Here is a 21,824-nt window from a genome sequence, read left to right as displayed (position 1 = left end):
CTCTTGCATCTTGCCATTTCCATTCAAAATTTTTTATGCAATATCACGTATTCACATAAAAATAGGTGGATGGAAACATGGCTTGTGATGATCACTTTAGAGTTAATATGATATCAAAATAAAGTCTATCATTTCTGGGATATTTTGGCTTCATTTTTCTACAGTGGAAGGAAGCGGAAATGTGTCATCCATTTTTTTTTTTTTTTTTTAGTCTATGGTCTGTGGTCATACAAGAGCTGTATGAAGATTCTTCAAAAACTCCCTTTTTGCATTCAATAAAATAACAGCAAATAATAATATTAACAAATACAATTTGTGAACGACATGAGGGTGAGTAATTAATAAATTCCTTTCATACTTTAATCTGCCTGTCTACAGTCACACACACACACACACACACACACACACACACACACACACACACACACACACACACAAATGTCACATATCCACATACAAAAAACACACAGACACGCCAAGCTCACATATGCAGACACACAACCAAACATTTTCTTCAGGAAAACAACAAATTCCACAAATTTCTCAAAATCACAGACTGTTATTCCACACAATGTCCCTCGTCAGATGTGATAAACTCTAAACCACAGCATTATCATGTCTGATCTGATCACAGGACTTCTCAAACTCACTTGAACACATTTGTTGGATAAGGAGTGAATGGATTTGTTGTCATTTTTTATTTTAGCATAAAAGAGTAATTTTTTTCAGTGTCATTTTATGCTAAAATAAAATAAAACCGATTAACTGCAAAAGAACAAAAAAATGCATTTTGACACTGAAATGTTACACCCTTCATATCATATTGTTTAATCTATAAAACTTAAAAACCCTAACCCTGCATGAACTATATAAGAAAGTATTCAAGTGAAATAAAATAAAATAAATAAAATAAAATAAAAAGTGATCAACAACAAAAAGAAAAAAACTAAATCGACAATGAAAAAAAATAATAATCACACACTTTAGCTTCAAGGACTCATCTGATATTCTTTTATCTATAAAAAGCTCAAAAACCCTTGGAAGTATTCAATAAAAAAATAAAAAAATAAAGCGATTAACTACAAAAGCAAAAAGTTAAACAGAAAAAAACCCACTTCAACTTCAAAGGATGTACCTCATGTTATATTTTAACTACACAAATCTCAAAACCCTACATGGACAAATAATAATAATAATAATAATAATAATAAAATAAAAAGTAATCAACTATGAAAGCAAAAAAAAAAAAAAGAGACAGCTTCATCTCAAACCCAAAATCCTAATCCTGCATGGACAATATAAGAAAGTAAATAACATTAAATAACATTAATAAAAATACAAATAAATAAAATCCTTATATAATTATAATCTAAAAACAGCCAGCAGAGCTTCAGCTGTGAATTAAAAATGAGCAACGCATGAGAACAGTGTGACGTGCTCTCCAGTCGATGACATCATGCATCAACAGTGACATCATGCATTAACACATCTCTGCTTTTCTCAGCCCGTCACCTCACCGATCCCTCAAAGCCGCATGACTCACTCAGTGAGAGTCTCACTACAACTTTCCTTGACTAAATGAGTGACTCACCTGCAGTAACCCACCTGAGAACCATCTAACACACGGCCCGGACTAACAACGGCAGATTCGGCTTCTCCCACGAACGCTGTCAGAGCTGATTAGTTAAGATCACTCGAGTGGTTCATGGAAAATCATCTCCTCACTGCCTCTCTTTTTAACAGTCCAGATTAACTCACTGGTGTACGATTCAAAGCGCAGACAGGAAATGAGGCCGGAAACGGACGATGAGTCAGAGCAACAGTTTTTAGCTAAATACAATGACGGAAGCTAATTGCTAATTGACTGATTGTATTAGACAAAGTGGCTATTATATAGTAACATGCCAAGATAATCAAGTCAAATCAAATCTTTTCACAACACAAATTTCAAAGCAGCTTAATAAAAAAATGTTAATGTTTATCTTCATGCCTTATAGTCACATTTAGCAGATTAGAGCCGGGCGATAATAGTTACATTTCGTGATGATATATAACAATCAAGCATTTGAGATTTGCTATATAGTATATATCGCTTTACATGAGTACATACTGTATGTATGCGGATACAGTTGGAAATCCTCACATAACTATCTTTATATAAAAAGTGCTGGGTGATAATAGAGTTACATTTTGCAAAAAAAAAAAAAAAATATTGCTTTACATGAGTATAATGTGTGTACGTGGATAAAGGTGGATCTAATATACACATATACATACATATATATATACACACATACATATATATATGTATGAAGACTTCAGATGCAAAAGCCTCTAAGTGGCATCTGAAATTTCTGTCTAGAATGATCATTTTTATCAAGCTTGTATGTTTATGTTCAGTTATTTCACTTTAATGGCAATGAAAATTACCTATAAATTGTCATTAAAGTGAAATTACTAAACTTAAATATATGAGCTTGAAAAAAATTGCTAATTTTAGAAGAAAGTTTCAGATGGCACTTAGAGGCTTTTGCATCTGAAGTCTTCATATATATATATATATATATATCGTGCGATAACGCAGTTTACATTTTTGTGAGGATATAAACAAGCCAAGACTTGCTATCTCTTAGATATTGCTCCATGTGACATTTAAATTCACACTTGAGAATGAAACTGGCTCTTCATATATACAGACCCTTTCCAAAAAACTAGAATATCATGGAAAAGTTTATTTATTTCCATAATTCCATTCAAAACGTTAAACTTCCATAGATTATAGATTCAGGGCCCACAACTTAAACGAATTCAAGTATTTAGTTGTTTATTTGTACATAATTTGGGCTTCCAGCTCATAAAACCCATGAAAACAGGATTTCAAACAATTAGAATATTACATAAAAATCACACAGTAATTACACAGTGATGCCATGGTCATTGAACCAGGTGTTGGTTCTTTTGGCAGTGTGGGCATGTGCAAATCCTGCTGGAAAATGAAGGAAGCATGAAGTGCTCTGGAAATGTCCTGGTAGACGGCTGCGTTGAGTGGACAGCACACTGGACCAACACCAGCCGATGGCATGGCTCCCCAAACCAACACAGACTGTGGAAACTTCACACTGGACTTCAAGCATCTTGGACTGTGTGCCTCTCCATTCTTCCTCCAGACTCTGGGACCTTGGTTTCCAAATGAGATGCAAAATTTGCTCTCATCAGAAAAGAGGACTTTGGGTTACTGTGCTTTATTAAATCCAGAGTCAACGCAGCCGTCTACCAGGACATTTCCAGAGCACTTCATGCTTCCTTCATTTTCCAGCAGGATTTGCACCTGCCCACACTGCCAAAAGAACCAACACCTGGTTCAATGACCACGGTATCACTGTGTAATTACTGTGTGATTTTTATGTAATATTCTAATTGTTTGAAATCCTGTTTTCATGGGTTTTATGAGCTGGAAGCCCAAATTATGTACAGTACAAATAAACAACTAAATACTTGAAATCGTTTAAGTTGTGGGCCCTGAATCTATAATCTATGGAAGTTTAACGTTTTGAATGGAATTATGGAAATAAATGTTTTATTTTTATTTTTTGGAAAGGGTCTATATATCAACACAGCTACTCAGAATAACACACACACATATTTGAACACTAAACTGTCAACAATGTTGAACATGCACTATATATTTACTGTAAGGCATGACCCAAGTGCCTTATGCTTTTAACAGATATAAATTAAGTGCACAAATTTTCACTTAAACCCATAAACCAAGCAAGGGCCGTATCTAAAGTCTGTAGTCTGTCAGAATGCTGGTAGTGTGTGTTTGAGAAGCAGCCTGTCCAGTCAATGTCAGCAGCTGTCCTTTTAGTGAAATGGAGCATGGTGAGTGTGTGTGTGTGTGTGTGTGTGTGTGTGTGTGTGTGTGTGTGTGTTCATGCACAGGGTCACTCAATAAGTGAACTGTAAAGAATAACACACATTCAGCCTGCAGAGGGACGCCGGAAGGGTTTGTTATTGAAGCTGCCAACTTTTACCAACTAACTCTTACAAACTAGAAATACTGTCCTTTTCTTCCTCTGTCACTCTCTTCACGTTAAATGCTTTGAGAGACCTTGGTCAATGATAATAAAGCAAATAAAACACATTTAGTTCCAATGCACATTGGTTTGCATCATCTAATTCAATCGTGTGGACGGTTCGTGTTTTGCCTCGACAGCAACTGACAATTCAGAAGGGAAAAAAGCTAGGAGGGAATAATGTATGATTCATCCCGCACGAATTTGAGTCACCTTTAGCTCAGTGAGGCTGAGAACATGCTTATATGATCACAAACACATTAGATGATACGCTTAAAATACATGATACTAGACCTGAGGTCAGTGCACAATATGCACCATCTATAATGCAAACATGTTTAAAATGTGTTAGAACTAATGCACTTATTAATGCACAAACGTCAAAAAAAAATCTGCAAATAACCCGAAAAGGAGGCAATGATGTCTGTATTTCTAAAGCTAATGTATACAAGAAAAATGTACACACACTACAGAAATTTCCATTACTTTTCAAGAGTTTAAATGATATTCCCAGGGTTGTTGACCATTGGAACCCTGGATATAAATATATATGAGAGCGTTTTAAATCAAACGCACAGAGCACAGGTGCCGCACGCCAGTTACACTTGTGGACGTGTGGCGTACGTGCACAAATCAAAGATCAGTTATCATGTTTGTCTTTGCATATAGATGTGGACAAGAATAACAGCTCTGTCTTGCAGCGCGTCATGGTCCCCGGAGACGATACAGTAACAGAACTGTAGCCGGAACAACGTCCCCCTGGTCTGGTAACTGGTCGCCGTGGTTACGCGATTTGCATGCACTTCCCTTTTGATGTGATAAACTTGCAGTTAATTTGAATAGATCAAATCTGTGGAGGTAAGAAAAAAGAATGGTCGCACGGACAACCGGAACACCATCAATATGTTCTCTCCTCTCACTGAGAGAAGATTAATATTACTCTATGGAAAATGATGGCAGAAATGTGGCTATACTGTATATACCCGGAGTGAAATAGAGTTTCACGGCTATGATCGGACCGTACTGATTTATCTTATTTACATACAACATCAACACTGCCTTTGGATCAACACTAAATCAACAATGAACTGAATTGAGCTGAATAATGAGACTGTTGTCTTCTGTAGAGCTGCTTTACAGTTGTTATGTAATTTACGAATTTTACAACATTAACACTGTTGTTTTCCTGTTTATTACTGTGAAGCTGCTTTGAAACATCTGTGTTGTATAAAGCGCAATATAAATAAATATGACATACAATGAGGAATACGGAAACATATAGATCTTTCTTCACAAGTTTGGGCAACATTGCACTTGCAACTGGCCATTTTTTGACAAGTGATGCTAAACCAAGTGTGTTGATAATATTAGTCTGACTGTTTTGTTCTCAACTCAAGTGTTATAAAATGTCAACCATTTGTTATGCATAATCGCCTTTTGATTTGAGTCCATTTAGTTCCAACTAGAGCTAATGAGATTTTAAATTCTTTGGATTATTTACAGACATTACTGCAGGAGTTTCAAACATTGTCCAGAATAGTGGAAGCTAGAACAGAGAGTGATATAAGAAATAGTGAAAGCATAGATTTATTTATACTGTAACTGTGATATAAATTAAACAACACGACTTCATTCATACCCCCCACCTCCACATGCATGCAAGATTAATGCAACAGATGCCGTGTAAACATGCATGGTACTGTATGTGGCGGAACAGCCTGTGCTTTGGTGGTCAGTTGCGCGACCTACACTATTCCAAACCGTACACATAATCCCTCTGTACCAGCACACGGACAGGAAGACGCTGTTCGCTGATGAAAAAAAAAAAAACACACAACAAGGGAAATGCCAAGAAGAGAGAAAGGATTTGGACCTTACCTTAACGACGTACGTCACTCCAGGTCCGGAAATCTTTTCGCTGGAGTGCAGCCATCCACGAGACGGCTTGTTCACCAGCCCGCCCGTCCCGCCCAGACTCCATCCCTCTCCCCCTCCAGGCTGAGACTCTTCCATCCTGCACTTCTTCCCCGAGCTCACGAAGCCGGGCTCCAGCGGGGCGTGAGGCGCTGAAGACGAGCCCGGGCTGCCGGATCCGCCTCCCGACGCTCCTCCCTGGAGTTTGGACACGGCCAGGTCCTTCACGGCAGACGGCAGGCCCTTGATGCCCAGCAGACCGGAGGAGTTGGCGAATTTGAGGTTGGAGACTTTGTTGATGAGGGTGCACAAGGTTCCCGACTCTTCCGAGGGTTCGGGGTCGGCTGGAGGGGCGTACGGAGGGTCGCCCACGGGCGGCGACGGCGGGACGGCCGAGACCTTGGCGTTCATGGAGAGACCGTGCAGAAGCTCATCGACGGACGTCACTGACTCATTCCGGAATCGGTTGTATTTAGCACGGTGAAGCATTCCCCTCGGTATGCCAGCCTACACACGAACGGACACATCCAACTCCCAGCTGACCGTCCACATCTTTTGCATGCTGGAGCTGAGAAAGCGTCCTCGAAGGGGTTTGAAGAAAGGGAGCGGGTGGTCGTCAGGAAAATCCGACGCCACGCAGCAGCAACTCGGGGACCAAAAATAAACCACAAAACGCGGAATCCATGGAGACAGAGGACGATGAGAGAAAAGCAGCGCGAGGTCACTCCTCTACAGAGGGCCAGAGATGGCAGAGAGAGAGACAGATCTCTAGTGAAGAGATGTCTCTCTCTCTCCCCGCATCCTGGCAGATCCCTGAACATGCATGACTCACTCTGAGAGAGGGAGAGAGAGAGAGAGAGAGAGAGAGAGAGAGAGAGAGAGAGAGAGAGAGAGAGAGAGAGAGAGACCCTTCTCAACAAAAGACTCACTCTACACTGCAGAGCACTTTCCGTTACAAAAAAACTCCCACTTACTGCTCGGTAGAACCAATCAATTCGCAAAATTTGCCCTGTCTATAGGAACGCCTCCTGCTTTGATTCAGTTCGTGTGAAAACGGATAAATAGAATGAAAAAGATGCTACAAAGAGATCACTGAGAAGAGTGAAATCCGAGCTCAGTCAAAACGAAGGAGGACCTTTGAATCAAACTACTCAAAATGATGCCAAAACAGTCATAATTTGCTGACATAATTCAATGCAAAAATCACATTAGAGTACCGTGCATGTTGTCGGATCACATGTACGCCACATAGAATGAAACTTGAGTCGGTGTGCATGGCGATCGCTAATTTTTCATACGTGCAATTGTGGCTTTACTTTAATTCAGAAGCAAGGTGCTCCAATGAAACGTAAGCATAATGATTGCACATAAAAAGAAATAAAAATCTAGCAAATTACCTAAATGACATCAGGGTTAAATATATTTGAATGCGTTCACCTTTCGCCCACAACCGCGTTCCACCTAGCTTTTGTTAACGGCGAGTTTAAAATGTGCACGAATTTAAATCACAACACCAATACGGCTTTATCTCTTTGTTTGTCACGTTCGTTCTTCCTTACATACTACGAAACATCGGCATAAATCTATCCACACGAGCACTCGAATATCCTCCCCTACAGAAGGCAAAACAAGCCAAGCTTTGCTTCTGAATGAGCTTTGTTGAATAATTAAACATCCCTCTCAAATACACAATGTCGGGATTCGATCTCACTAAAACGCCATCCGGATTCAGCAAGGATACAACCGTAAATAGTGATGTCAGATCTCCCAGCCCCATTAAAAAGCATCCAACGGGATAAAGCCCATGACATTAAGGCAGCAGAAAAAGAGCCATTCATGTAAAATGTCCAGAAGAGCTTGTGACAGGGAAGCGGCAGTCATTCACAAGCTTCTGTAACGCTGCGGCTAACGCACTGCAGTCCCTCCCAGCGTCTCGCTTTCCTGCCTGCCTGCGAATTGAAAAAAAGAAAGAAAAGACAGAGAGAGAGAGAGAGAGAGAGAGAGAGAGAGCAAGAGGTTTGTCTTCTCCACTGAGACAAAAGCAAACAAGCAAGCAAAAAATAACAAAAAAAGCGTTATGCGTGCTCCTCGCTCGGTGTTGTCACGGAGATGCAGGAGAGATGCTGAGGAGAGGAAGAGAGGATGCTGAGGAGCTGTGGAGGGAAAATGTTTTGGGCTGGCTGTGAATGGAAAGGCAGACGGGCATACCGACGTTTCTGTGAATGAAGTCAGGCCTCGGCAGCTTTCTGCACGGCAATCCCTCGGGATGGATCCCGACCGGCCAATCAGGGAAGAGCAGGATGACTCATTCAGGGTAGGCTGGCTGAATAGTGGGGCAAACCACTCGAAGCACAGGTGAAGGGAGAAACCATTCTCATCCTACAGCACTGCAAACTGCTCGCTGCGTCGCTTCTAAACTCCTGAATCCATGTTGTTCTCCTCTAAAATATCTCCTGGCAGGATGCATGGCCTGTTTTGGAAAAGAATAACAGCGATCAATTGCACACTCCAATAAACTGGCCCCTCCTTCTGTCCTCCTGGGGGCAAACTTTGCACATTCATATGAATGAAGGGTGATCAAAGAACATATGCTGAACTGAATCAACTGAATTATCAGATGCATCCTGCCCAGCAGAGCCATTTACATGCAGTGTGCTAGCCGAGCTCTGGAAGTAAAGTACAAGGCAGAAAAAACAAACAAATTAAAGGAACTGGATTTGTACATTTGTTGAAGAAAATGTTAGTGATTCCTCCCGGATGCGAGGCTGATGTGAGTGGCTGCTAGGTGGTTTTTAGTGGTATTTTTTCCACCCGTTTCATCCTCCAGCAGGTGGAAATGGTAAATCTGATCACTTAGTAAAGTATAAGCACACCTTTCCTCAACAAGACACGTGATTTGAAACACATATAGCACTAGGTTAGATCCACAAATCTATGACATTGTGTAGCTTGTAGCCCATGAATGCATCCTTAAACCAACACCAAAGATTATTTTGCACCTTAAAATAATCGTTTCAGTGGTTCATCAACTCGTAACAGGGTGAACGGCACTTCTGCATTCGCTTTGCGACCCTCTATCGGCTTATAAGCGCACTATGCAAGTTTGCCAGATCGGGTAGCGGATCTGTAGTTCGAATGAGACATAAGAAACTACAAATCTGACTTGCTTTACGGCAAGCGTTACAATAGCAAAAAAAAAGTTTTGTTTTTCTTAGTTTCTGATGTCGCAATACATCATACTTTCATAAAATCATGCAACATACTCTACCTTGTCAGTGAACATCGTTATTTTCAAAGCTGGTGATGGATAAACAAATAGCGTGCATGCGACGGTAGGCTAACTTATTTACGACAGCGGTAATGGACAATACCGCTTCCAACCTGCAGGGGGACTGAAGAGGAAAAGTGCATTGGTGTTGCTTTAAAGTGCTGTTTGCAACCCATTTTATTTCTCATTTTGCCATAATGTGATGACTTTAAGAAAACTAGGCATATCGTGTAACGGACGGGTTCCAGAAGTAAAAACTACATTCATTTTCTCCATAAGGAAATTGATTTTGAACGATAAATTATACACCTTTAAAGTCCCTGTGAACCGGAAGTTGCAAACGACTTTTCTCCAGTGCTGTGACGTATTTCCCAGTGAAACGGAATATTGAACAGAGGGCAGGGTTTTACTCTAGCGCTCCTCCTCTCCATCTCTGCTCATAACAGACGAACGGTTTGAGGGGAGTGGTTAAGCGTTGCCCAAACCAATTCCTCAAACCTACGTCATCAGAGAAGGTCCTCCAATGCAGAGGGGAGGGGCATTTACAGATTTTGATTAAAGATTACCATGGTAGAAATTTTTTTTTTTTTACATATTTTCTTGCACGGATTAATTGTTCACCACAAGACTAGTAATATGCGCTAACAAAGTAAATAGGGTCAATTTTGATTTCATGGGGACTTTAAAGACAGCCATACTGTGAGCTACGAGGTTGTTAATCGATGGTATTTGCTTCTGCTGAAGCCGTCAGCCCACATTATTTCAACTTAGTTTTAAAATAATCGTGTTTAACTGTGGAATTCCTGGTGATAAACTACATTACCCAATGATGATGCTGTACAGAAAATGACCAATCAGAGAGTCGGAAAAAGCAACATGTCAAAATAGCTCATAATCGAGTCTCCCTACACTCTCAAAATACTTAGATGTTTGTATATGGATATTTTGCAATACTTAAAATCTATTGTTTTTATACCTATAATCAACATTCCAGTAGTTTTATATTTCTCCATCACCTTTAATTATAGATTACGCTGTTTGCAATGCTTCATGGGATTGAAGTTCTTTCCCCCACTAAAGCCGTTAAGTACACAGTCTTTTGCCTTTGTATTTTTGTCAGATTTTCAAAAACTTTCTTGCTTCAAATCAAAGTAATGTTGTGATTCACCTCAAAGCTGGTTGGTTTGGTTCAGTTCATGGCTTATAACTCTTTAAAATCCCGATTGGAAAAATTAATAAAACAATTATTACGGAAGCAACCGTGCTGGAAAAGAGTGCACTAATGCACTCTATTAAAATGTAGGACAGGACTTAAATTTCAATTTTAAAATAATTAGCCAGAATGAAGTCACATAGAGCAATTGTTGGAATAATGTGCACTTATTAAAGAAAAATAAGACCAAGAACATGTATTGAAAAAAAATAAAGGGGGTTCAATTACTTCATGCTGACTTTCAATATTCAATATAAAAAGCTGGCCAATAACCTTGAATAATGAATAAGCTTCAGTTGAGCACACCTGTCTGGATCAGGATTTATCTATCTGCAACACATCTATCTCTCTGAACACCACACAGGTTCTCAGACAGTTTACTCACCGTGGAAAAGAGTTCATCGGGTTTATCTTCCTCTCATAACACACCTGAATGTCCTGAAGCATGAAAAATACAGAAAATCTATTACAAACAAATAGGAAATGAAACTGCTTCACTGTAAATGCATGTATTGCGCTTTAGACATTCTACATGTTTATATTTATACACATGCAGAGAGAAGAGATAGTGGGTGGTGGACTGCGCGCATGTGTGTGTGTGTGTGTGTGTGTGTGTGTGTGTGTGTGTGTGTGTGTGTGATCTTCATAGTCGTGACTGAAGTGTGTCGGGTTCACTCCTACACATGCTCATTAAAACAGCAGGAAGTATAGAAACTAGAAGAGACAGAGACAGAGAACACGAACGGCTTTCCTTTTCAAAGTCCAAAAATCACATCACATGTCTGTTGGGACACACATCAGGTACGTCACTCTTAAACGCAGGCTAAAACAAGACCAGTTTTAGTCCAGTGATTAATACTGAGGTTTAGCGACCTAGGAGCATAAAATTTTACATTTATAATACCACATTTGTGATCCCTAAAAATGTCTATAATGTGTAATATCTATAATAAATAATATCCACAACATATAGATTTGCAGAGATTAAATTTCAGTGTAACACTACACAGCATTTAGCAAAGTAAACGTTGCGAATGCATCCAGACACATGCGATAAGTCCATACAGAGAGAGAGACACGCTGCCTACAGGAACCTTTACTGTAACCATAGTTTCAAAGACAGCATAGCAACAGGAATGAGGTGAGGGGGCCGGCCATAGTGATTGGCAGCTCACATCCGGTGGATGCCATTGGCTGCTGTGAGTGAGTGTTTTCCGGTGTAGCACCGCATATTCTGGTGTACATGCCACCACATGTGTTTGCAGGAAGATGGGATTCAGGTGTTACTAGGATACCACTACATAAGATAAACATTTGTTTTTGTGCAAACAATCTATAATGCAAAAACCCGAGTGTGAGTCACTATAACTGAATCATGAACAATATTGATTCATGTTTTGAAATTCTGCTGCATTCAGGAGCGTGAAGAAGAAACGCTCATCTCAAGCAGCTGCAATGGCACAAACCTATAGAGTGTGACAGTCCGGTTCCAGAAGTAAAAACTCCTTGATTTTGAATAATAACTTATAAACCTTTAAAGACAGCCGTACTGTGAGCTACGAGGTTGTTAATCGATGGTATTTGCTTCTGCTGAAGCCGTCAGCCCACATTATTTCAGCTTAGTTTTTTAAATAATTGTGTTCAACAGTGGAATTCCTGGTGATAAACTACATTACCCATGATGCTGTGCTGAAAATTCCACCAATCAGAGAGTCGGAAAAAGCAACATGCGTCAAAATAGCTCTTTACCTCTCCCATGAAGCAGTGCGAATGAATGACGTAATTGAGTATCCCTATACTCAAATTTTTATATTTCTCCATGGTTTTTAATTCGATTATGCTGTTATCGCAATGCTTCATGGGATTGTAGTTCTTTCCCTCACTAAAGCCATTTAGTACACAGTCTTTGTACCTTTGTCTTTTTGTCCGATTTTTTCCATCAAATCAGTTTGAAGTGTTGTGATTATACTTGTGGTTCATGGCTTATAACTCTTTAACAAAGACTATTTTAAAATCCCTATGAAAAACAAAAAAACTTCCAGAACCAATGCCGCTGAAAAAAGGGACGGCCACTAATGCACTCTAGTGTACACTAAAGCTGCGTCTGAAATAGTATATTGTCCGAATACGTACTATATTTGAATTTACTTTGCGACCATTAAAAAAGTAAGCTCTATATAGTATTAATATGGGCAGTATGAATGCGTGTACATTCACCATGTTGTCACTGTCATGTGACCCACCAGCGTCAGTTGTGTCGCTTCACTGCCATTCACAAATCCTCTCCCGTGGCCTCATGGGACAGTAAAGAGTCCATCGTATGTTCACTTGGTCATCCGGATACTTTTCGCCTACTGTTTTTATGAGTACTGTGAATTCAGACATACTATGTTTTTCCGGATAGGAAAGTATTTGATTTCGGGATGAAGTGTTACTCTTATTTAGAAGTGACATATTCTGAACTGTACATGGGTAGTTGACACATAATATGGACATGAAATTATACATCAAGGTTTTTGGTTAATTTTCATTTATGAAGGAGAGTGTTTTTTTTTTTTTTGCATTAGCAAGTTTTCAACCCATTTAAAATCACCCTTTTTCAGCTCACTAAATTAGTCCTGTGCTGTGACAGATTAATATTTTTTTTTTATCTTATGACTTCATAAAAAATTAGTGTATAATAAGTTTATATAAAATTATTATTTGTTGTATAACTTTTAGTTAGGCGTTTTATTGCAGGAGACTCTCAATAACTTAATTGCAAATTATTAATGCTGTCAAAATGAATTGCATCTATCATAAAAGTTTGAAAAATATATAATATGTGTATGTGTGTCTGTGTATATTTATACACACATACATGCATACACACAAATATATACATTTACACACTTTTATGTTAGGTTATACTTTTTGTTTCTTAAATTCTAATCCCTGTATTTATATTTCATCATCAAGTCTCAACCATCTAAACTTTTTTTTCGATAAAATTAAGATCAAGAACTGTAAATGCTATGATGTAATAAACATTGATTGTGTGTTTTCTTTCGACGATAGATTACAATTTTTATAAAATTATTTGTTTTCTTTCAACGATAGATTAAAAATGTCACTAAACTTTTAAGTTTTTAAGCTCTCTAACTCTGTAACCATCGAGCATGGGTCAAAATGGCATGATAATGCAGCAGTAACCTTGCACACTTTACCTTTGGCGGATTTCTGAGGCAAAAAATGCAACATTTCTATATTTACAAACGCATATTCTAATCAATTTTCACAATCTAGCTCATCGCTGATCTGTTTCCAGGACAACCGCCCGCCCTTTCCTACGCCCCCGCCATTTCGACGTGGTCACGCTGGCTAAAATCACATGACCTCTCTCCGCCAATCAGAAGCGGCTGCTCCGGTTGAGTTTCGGGTTTAAAACTGTATCGGTTAAATTTGTAACAAAGTTGCGAGAGTTTGATCGAATCCTTCTTTCACGGTTCAATAAATCCGAATATTGTCATAGCAGTCTACATTTATCAATCTAATATGGCTCATAAACAGATCTACTACTCGGATAAATACACAGATGATCACTATGAATACAGGTAAGGAGGTTTGAACTGCTTCAAGGCCTCGTTGCGGCGTTTTTTATTTAAATATCATTCATTTAATTTCACATCAGTGTTAAACTTAGTCCTTGTGAATTGCTTAATAAAGTTAGGTCATATATTTGAGCGGCATTTTTTAACGTATACACAAAGCGAAGGATTTGATTGTTTCTTATGTTCTTTTAATCTAGTGACGTCACTTTTCAAGCGGCATGTTCATGTCATTCACGGTGTTTGTGATTTGAATGTTGTCATTTGTGATGGCAGACACGTGGTGTTACCGCGAGAACTGGCCAAACAAGTGCCCAAATCTCACCTGATGTCGGAGGACGAGTGGAGGAGGCTGGGTGTGCAGCAGTCACTGGGATGGGTGCATTACATGATCCATGAACCAGGTCTGTACACAAACACATACACATTCATCAGTGCCGAGGTGTGTGTTTGCTCTGATCCAGAGTCAGCTGATCTCTGACCATGTGATCTCAAGAGCCATTTACCCCAATTCTGTTACTTAAATTAATCTATTTAAAGGGATAGTTCACCCTAAAATGAAAACTCTTTCATTAATTACTCACCCTCATGTCGTTTCTAAACCAGTAAGACTTTCGGTCATCTTCAGAACACAAATGAAGATCTTTTGGATGAAATCTGAGAGCTTTCATTCTGTCCCTACATTGACAGCTACGCAACTACCACTCAAAGAGATCGTAAAACTAATCCATATGATTCGAGCGGTTTAGTTCAAATTTCTGAAGAGACTTGATCGGTTTATATGATGAACCGATTGAATTTAGGCTTTTATTTATATATAAACATTCAACACTCACATCAGCTTTGGTAAATGGAAACTCAAGCATGTTTGCTTGATGTGCGAGAACCAATGAGGTTCGTTCTCGAGTTACGCATCACGTTTGATCTTCAGCAAGAACCAATGAGGTTCATTCTCGTGTTACAGCAAGAGCCAATGAGGTTCATTCTCGTGTTACAGCAAGAGCCAATGAGGTTCATTCTCGTGTTACAGCAAGAGCCAATGAGGTTCATTCTTGTGTTACGCATCACGTTTGAGTTTCAGCAAGAACCAATGAGGTTCATTCTCGTGTTACGCATCACGTTTGAGTTTCAGCAAGAACCAATGAGGTTCATTCTCGTGTTACGCATCACGTTTGATCTTCAGCAAGAACCAATGAGGTTCATTCTCGTGTTACGCATCACGTTTGATCTTCAGCAAGAGCCAATGAGGTTCATTCTCGTGTTACGCATCATGTTTGAGCTTCAGCAAGAACCAATGAGGTTCATTCTCGTGTTACGCATCACGTTTGATCTTCAGCAAGAGCCAATGAGGTTCATTCTCGTGTTACGCATCACGTTTGAGCTTCAGCAAGAGCCAATGAGCTTCGTTCTCGTGTTACGCATCACGTTTGAGCTTCAGCAAGAGCCAATGAGGTTCGTTCTCGTGTTACGCATCACGCTTGAGTTTCAAAAGAGCCAATGAGGTTCGTTCTCGTGTTACGCATCATGTTTGATCTTCAGCAAGAACCAATGAGGTTCATTCTCGTGTTACAGCAAGAGCCAATGAGGTTCATTCTCGTGTTACAGCAAGAGCCAATGAGGTTCATTCTCGTGTTACAGCAAGAGCCAATGAGGTTCATTCTTGTGTTACGCATCACGTTTGAGTTTCAGCAAGAACCAATGAGGTTCATTCTCGTGTTACGCATCACGTTTGATCTTCAGCAAGAACCAATGAGGTTCATTCTCGTGTTACGCATCACGTTTGATCTTCAGCAAGAGCCAATGAGGTTCATTCTCGTGTTACGCATCATGTTTGAGCTTCAGCAAGAACCAATGAGGTTCATTCTCGTGTTACGCATCACGTTTGATCTTCAGCAAGAGCCAATGAGGTTCATTCTCGTGTTACGCATCACGTTTGATCTTCAGCAAGAACCAATGAGGTTCGTTCTCGTGTTACGCATCGCGCTTGAGTTTCAGCAAGAGCCAATGAGGATCATTCTCTTGTTACGCATCACGTTTGATCTTCAGCAAGAGCCAATGAGGTTCATTCTCGTGTTACGCATCACGTTTGATCTTCAGCAAGAACCAATGAGGTTCGTTCTCGTGTGTTACGCATCACGCTTGAGTTTCAGCGAGAACCAATGAGGTTTGCACGCCAAGCAGGTTCGGTTGAGTTTATGTTTATGTTTATGTTCGCTGATCAATGTTTATATGTGAATAAAAGCCTAAATTCAATCTGTTCATCATAAAGTAATCAAGTCTCTTAAAAAAAAGAACTAAACTGCTCAATTCATATGGATTAGTTTTATGATCTCTTTATGAACTTTTTGAAGCACTAGAGTGGTAGTTGCGTATCTGTCAATGGAGGGACAGAAAGCTCTCAGATTTCATTGAAAGATCTTCATTTGTGTTCTGAAGATGAACGAATGTCTCACGGGGTTGGAACGACATGAGGGTGTGTAATTAATGAAAGAGTTTTCATTTTTGGGTGAACTAACCCTTTAAGTTTTGATCAAATAAATGAAAGATAAATAACATTTGCTTTTGTGTTTATTTTTCCAGAACCGCATATTCTGCTGTTTAGAAGACCTCTACCAAAATAATGACAGGGACAAGTGTCGCCTGCTCCTCTGGACCATTCCTGTGGTTGAATGTGAAATTCAGTGAATACTGGAGAATTTCACTTCGTTTCTGGACTCCTCTGACCGCGATTTATGCTTGGGCAGAATCAAGGGATTATGGGAAATTTTCAGTAAAAATTCAAGGGCTCTTAACTTAAAAAAAAAAAAAGAAGAAAAAAAAAAGAAAAGAAGCATGTGACCCAAGTGCCTCTCTGGGTGAAGCCAAACCTTTGTGTGTTGAATAAAAGTCTGTGATGCATCATCAGTGTTTAGAAACCTAAATCAGTGTTTTTATGGCTGAACTAAAGGACAATGCTTAATATTTGGGGGGATAAAAAGATGTACTGTATGCTAAAGGGAAATAATTTGTGTGTATCTAGGAAATGAAGATTCTTAGTTTCCGTTAATTGTTCAGGGAAGGCAAGTGTATACTGTACAAGAGCTTTGTCATGTTTAAATTACGATACAAAAATTGAACCATCTGTTTAAAAAGTAGTTACAGAACAGCAATAATGACAGCACTATCAGCAACTGCGCTTCTTGAAAACATGGTTTTTACTGAGAAAAGAACAAGTTTATACCTTTTATTACAACATTACTTTTCAAAAATGATAGAATTATGATTTTTTTATATTCTTGCTGCTCTTTATAATAAAATTAAAATGCCGCCTCGTGCCTGTTTTCTGCGTAGTTCCTCTGCCAGCACAACTCAACTTTCACCACACGGTGGCGCTACATCGCAACTAATGCAGTGGTTCGTTTTGAATAACACTAAATACTTCGCTAAATTGTTAAAGAACAGCTGTTTCATTCGAAGAACATAACTGATAACCCATTTCAGGATAAACCATTCATGTTGTATGCCTCATTTGGTACTTTAAATAAGATAAGAACATGGTAAAATGCAAATTATAATAGGCTACAATAATAAAATTCAAATACGTTCCCAATTTGTTAATAAGTATGTATTTTAGTTAACTAATGTTGTTTATCGCAATGATTTATGTGGTCTAAAAGCTCCACCTTAGTTTTTCAGTCGAGTGATTTCACAGCTCAATCAAATAAGGTAACGCTTTTTTTGAAAGTTCTCTGAATGGTTAAAAAAAAATTAAGAACATTCCATTTTATCATATTGCACACATGGAAACGTTACTTTTGAATGTTCTCTTAACATTCTGAAACATTTAAAAACATTAGACGAACGTCAAACTACAACGGTTCAAGGGGAGAGGAGGGGGGGACGATGTATGCAATAAACAATGTTTGTGTGCTAGCATTTTGAGAACACTATAACTCTGACCAGACGTTCTATTAATGATCCTGGTGGAATGTTTGTTCATAACTTTGAGAGAAACGTTATGGAAGTTCTGAGAACGTTCTGTTTACAAACACAGGCACTGAGGCAGTGGATTCTATAAGATGATGATGGAAGATTGAGGCAGTTTGGGATATTCTTTTCGGGGCAAACTATCATGTGTTTAATATATTAAAGGAAATTATATTTGTTGGTCAAAACGATGAATAGTTTAATTAGTTACCTGTTACATTTTTCATTATTTGGTCAGACTGAACCATTACAGTAGCTAACAGTAATAGCTTTGGTCACAGTGATGGCTGGCGGAAGAATCAGGCCTATAAAGGGTCATTTATACTGAATTTTTCTCACAGTGTCTTATCAGATTTATATTAGTGACATTTTTAGTATTTATGACAGGAGTCCTGTTTTGTTCTTCAAAGCTAAAGCAGATATAAAAGATTTGAGTGAATGTTGCTGCTAAATCTCCGGACATCCAATTCCTGGCTTTACCTGAAACATATTTAAGACTTCAATCGGTGTCAAAATGACAAAAGCCACTAGTTTTGGACTCTAAACAGGCCTGTTCATTGGGTTCAGTGATGATAATAAAGCTGTGGATCATGACTGATCAACTTACAGATGCTTATTAAATTTATTTAATTTAATGAAATGCACATGCCATTAACTCCCTCACCTGTGGCTGGATCTCTCTCAGTTCCCTGTATGTGGCAAAATATGTTCCTGATGAAAATAGGAGGAGGTGAAAGTCTGAAAACCACAATATAAAACCACTCAACATTTTCTCACATAGCAAAGTTCCTGGTTTAAAATGAATGCATTTAAGAATATTATGGGAAAACTTTCTGAGATGCATCTTTGTTTAAAGCATGTTTGACAACTAATACGGTAATGGTGCATGTATGGATGCTAATTTTCAAAACCGGTTGCTGATCTATCAAATGTGATTTAAGTGATTAAAATAATTTAATTAGATCTTCATCCTACAGACAAAAAGGAGCGAGGAGGAGCATTTAAAGCCCTTTAGGGTGAAATTCTCATGTCGAGGTCAAATATCACTCTGGAAATAAGTAAATAAATAAAGGAGGCAAGTCTCAAACCACACACTGGTTTTATTTGCTCACATCAGGAAAGGGTTATGTTTTAAAATGATTGCATTTAAGAATCTTGTGGAATTTAAAGAATTATTAATTAATTGTTTGACAACAGTAGCATAATACTGTCTAAAATGTAGCATGCAGTGGCTGAAAGTGATGTCTGGCCTATAACCATTGATTCAAATATTATATAAAAAATACTCATTTTGTGAGTATATTGAGTAGTTGTGCTTGGAGTCAGTTGTTTTATTTGTGATAATAATGCATTGACAAAGCAAATTGTGTTGACATCATCTTTGGCCAGGCTGTCATAAAAAAACATATATAAATACGAACATGCAAAAACAAGAGAGACCAACAAAATATTAATAACCGATTATGTTGTGGTCAATGTATGCTTATTCCTTTGAGCTTTATGCTTTTCTATTATTATTATTATTTTTTTTGCATAGTAAAATAAAACCTGTAACTGTAGTTTGCCCTTTTTGCCAAATGATTTTGTCAGATAAATACCATAACCAAGTTTAGTGTTAGTTCTTTCCTTGTATTTAAAATATAAAAATATATATATATTTTCCTCATATTTTGATTTAATCAAACTTGTATGGTCATAAAAACAAATATCCGCTATGGACATCACTTAAAGGGGTGGTATAATGCCCTTTTCACAAGATGTAAAATAAGTGTGAAGTTTTAGCTCAAAATACCCCACAGATATTTATATATAGCATGTTAAAATTGTCACTTTTTGAGGGTGAGCAAAAACGCACCGTTTTTGTGTCTGTCCCTTTAAATGCAAATGTGCTGCTGCTCCCGGCACAGGGGGCGGAGCTTCAACAGCTTGTGTCCTTTTACCTCACACAGACATGCACTGAAAAATTAAAAAATGTTTAGCCTTTTATGTTCAAACCGGAGTCAGACAATGATGAAGTGAAGAAGTGACAACATGTAGAAGCAACAGGACGTTTCTGAATTAGTTGATGAATTTATGAAGCTTATGTGTAGTTATCTTCTAGTCATTGATTAGCATATTCTGTCATGATAATCTTTAAATCGTGTTCTGGGGGCGGGGTTTATGTAAATTTTAGACTTGGTGATGTCACTAACCCGGGAGGAATGTCGTGTAGTCCTTAAAAAGTGATTTCTTTAAAAGCAAATATCTCCCTTTTCTTTGAACTTTGAGCGTCGTAACTTTGCAGATGTTGTTTATGCTCAAACAGCAACATTACACACTAACTAAAGTTAGAAAAGTGAAATCATAATCAAGCACTACTGTATGAATGCAAGTCTTCAAAACATTGGTGGCTGATCTATAAAATGGCATTTAAAAGCTTAAATTAAACCTGTTTGTACAATATATGTGGTTTTTATGAGGATGGCTGAATGTTAACCAGTAAAAACTGAGACTTCACCTTCCCAAAGCCACGCTCTTTATGTGTTCAGAGGTGAACAATGATTTTAATAGGCTGTTAAGTGTATGTGTATGTGTGTGTGTGTGTTAGTGTCTATAGAGGTCACCCGTCTGGATCAGCTGAAAAGCAGTGCAGGGATTGATTAAAGTGCCTTTCATTGGCAGCTGATTGTGTGTGTCAGTTAACAGTCTTCACACACTCTCTCCAAGATCATACGCTGGTCTCTGAGGTCAAAGGTCAGGAAGAGGATGCCATTGACCTTCATATGGAGAGGAGCCATAAAACTTCAATTTGAGTTGTGCAAACAACTTAAAGAGAAAAGAGAGATTCTGGGGGAGTGAATGATTAATCATTTCACATATGGAGTATTATAAGGAACATGGGTTTTATAGGCTATTATGATTGTTATGGTATGATTTTATTTTCCTTCTGTAAACAAAGTTTCCTTCAGAATATCTTGAACAAAACTTCAGCTCAGTCGTAGAAACTGCTCCAGATACATTAAAACACATGGTTAAAGTCTCTGACAAATAATAGAAATAGTATTTATTGTGGTTGCAACCTCTAATTTGGAGAACACAAAATATATTCTAGCAACTTCCCTGATATGCATTCAAAGTCTGCTTAGATAAACACACTGGATTATTTCAATCACACAACAGGAGGCTATAAACACACGTATTGCTTTCACTAACAGGAGCCGTTGTCGTCTGCTCTCGAGGATGGAAGGGCTACAAATAGAAGCGTCATAGAAAGCGGTTGTCATCGGTCTCGCTGTCTGCACCTGTCTCACCGCGTGCGTCCTCCACAACTGTCTCAAACCGCCTGGAATCCCGGACGTTCTCCAGTGGGATCTGTGATCCGGAGGAACAGGAACAGGCTGATGGACACGGAGCCGCTGAGAGAGTGTGTGTGCATCATGGACCTGAAGCACCACACACCAGCAGTGTGATGATGATGATGTGTGTGTGTGTGTGTGTGTGTGTGTGTGTGTGTGTGTGTGTGTGTGTGTGTGTGTGTGTGTGTGTGTGTGTGTTTTCGTCCAAGCGTCCGTCCCTGGAGCCAGAAAACGATGCCATGATGAGCGATAATGACCCGGTTCAGAGAACACCCTGTCCATCACAGCTCTCCTGCAGGACAAGAACAACTGTGATAAACAACAAATACACCATCATCATCATCATCATCATCATCATCACCAACACTTGCTGAGATCTTCATCTGTTACAAATCAAACCTCAAATTCACATGTCCAGATCTATATATATATATATACACTACTGTACAAAGGTCTTAGGCATGT

At 38.7% G+C, this 21,824-nt stretch overlaps 3 protein-coding genes across 4 annotated transcripts in view; 1 reads left to right on the top strand and 2 right to left on the bottom strand.

Moving 5' to 3' along the window:
* Nucleotides 1-14,551, bottom strand: part of shc3 (SHC (Src homology 2 domain containing) transforming protein 3) — a 34,262-nt gene extending 19,711 nt beyond the window's left edge. The window contains exons 1-4 of the mRNA XM_081390907.1: nt 14,384-14,551; nt 10,857-10,909; nt 8,199-8,460; nt 5,955-7,939 (exon numbers count right to left, since the gene is read on the bottom strand). Of these exons, the coding sequence (XP_081247033.1) occupies nt 5,955-6,479 (525 nt within the window). The 5' untranslated portion in view covers nt 6,480-7,939; nt 8,199-8,460; nt 10,857-10,909; nt 14,384-14,551. The remainder of the gene's footprint in view (nt 1-5,954; nt 7,940-8,198; nt 8,461-10,856; nt 10,910-14,383) is intronic.
* Nucleotides 13,819-17,511, top strand: LOC308705738 (cyclin-dependent kinases regulatory subunit 2). The gene is made up of 3 exons (XM_081390906.1): nt 13,819-14,064; nt 14,335-14,462; nt 16,639-17,511. The coding sequence occupies exons 1-3, from the start codon at nt 14,006-14,008 to the stop codon at nt 16,677-16,679; spliced, it is 228 nt and encodes a 75-aa protein (XP_081247032.1). The 5' UTR covers nt 13,819-14,005; the 3' UTR covers nt 16,680-17,511.
* A 3,186-nt stretch (nt 17,512-20,697) lies between these two features.
* sema4d (sema domain, immunoglobulin domain (Ig), transmembrane domain (TM) and short cytoplasmic domain, (semaphorin) 4D) overlaps nt 20,698-21,824 on the bottom strand; it is a 61,705-nt gene continuing 60,578 nt past the window's right edge. For both annotated transcript variants that reach the window (XM_081391550.1, XM_081391551.1), the window contains one exon: nt 20,698-21,651. In XM_081391550.1, the coding sequence (XP_081247676.1) occupies nt 21,622-21,651 (30 nt within the window). In that variant the 3' untranslated portion in view covers nt 20,698-21,621. The remainder of the gene's footprint in view (nt 21,652-21,824) is intronic.

Source organism: Scardinius erythrophthalmus (genome assembly GCF_964197995.2).
Source record: "Scardinius erythrophthalmus genome assembly, chromosome: 17".
Lineage (NCBI taxonomy): Eukaryota > Metazoa > Chordata > Actinopteri > Cypriniformes > Leuciscidae > Scardinius > Scardinius erythrophthalmus.
Note: the sequence above shows the minus strand (reverse complement) of the source record. Positions and strands in the feature narration are given on the sequence as shown.

Coding starts and splice junctions, on each gene's coding strand:
- LOC308705738 (XM_081390906.1), top strand. CDS start 14,006: ATGGCTCATAAACAGATCTACTACTCGGATAAATACACAGATGATCAC. Junction 14,065..14,334: donor GATGATCACTATGAATACAG/GTAAGGAGGTTT, acceptor TTGTGATGGCAG/ACACGTGGTGTTACCGCGAG. Junction 14,463..16,638: donor TTACATGATCCATGAACCAG/GTCTGTACACAA, acceptor TTATTTTTCCAG/AACCGCATATTCTGCTGTTT.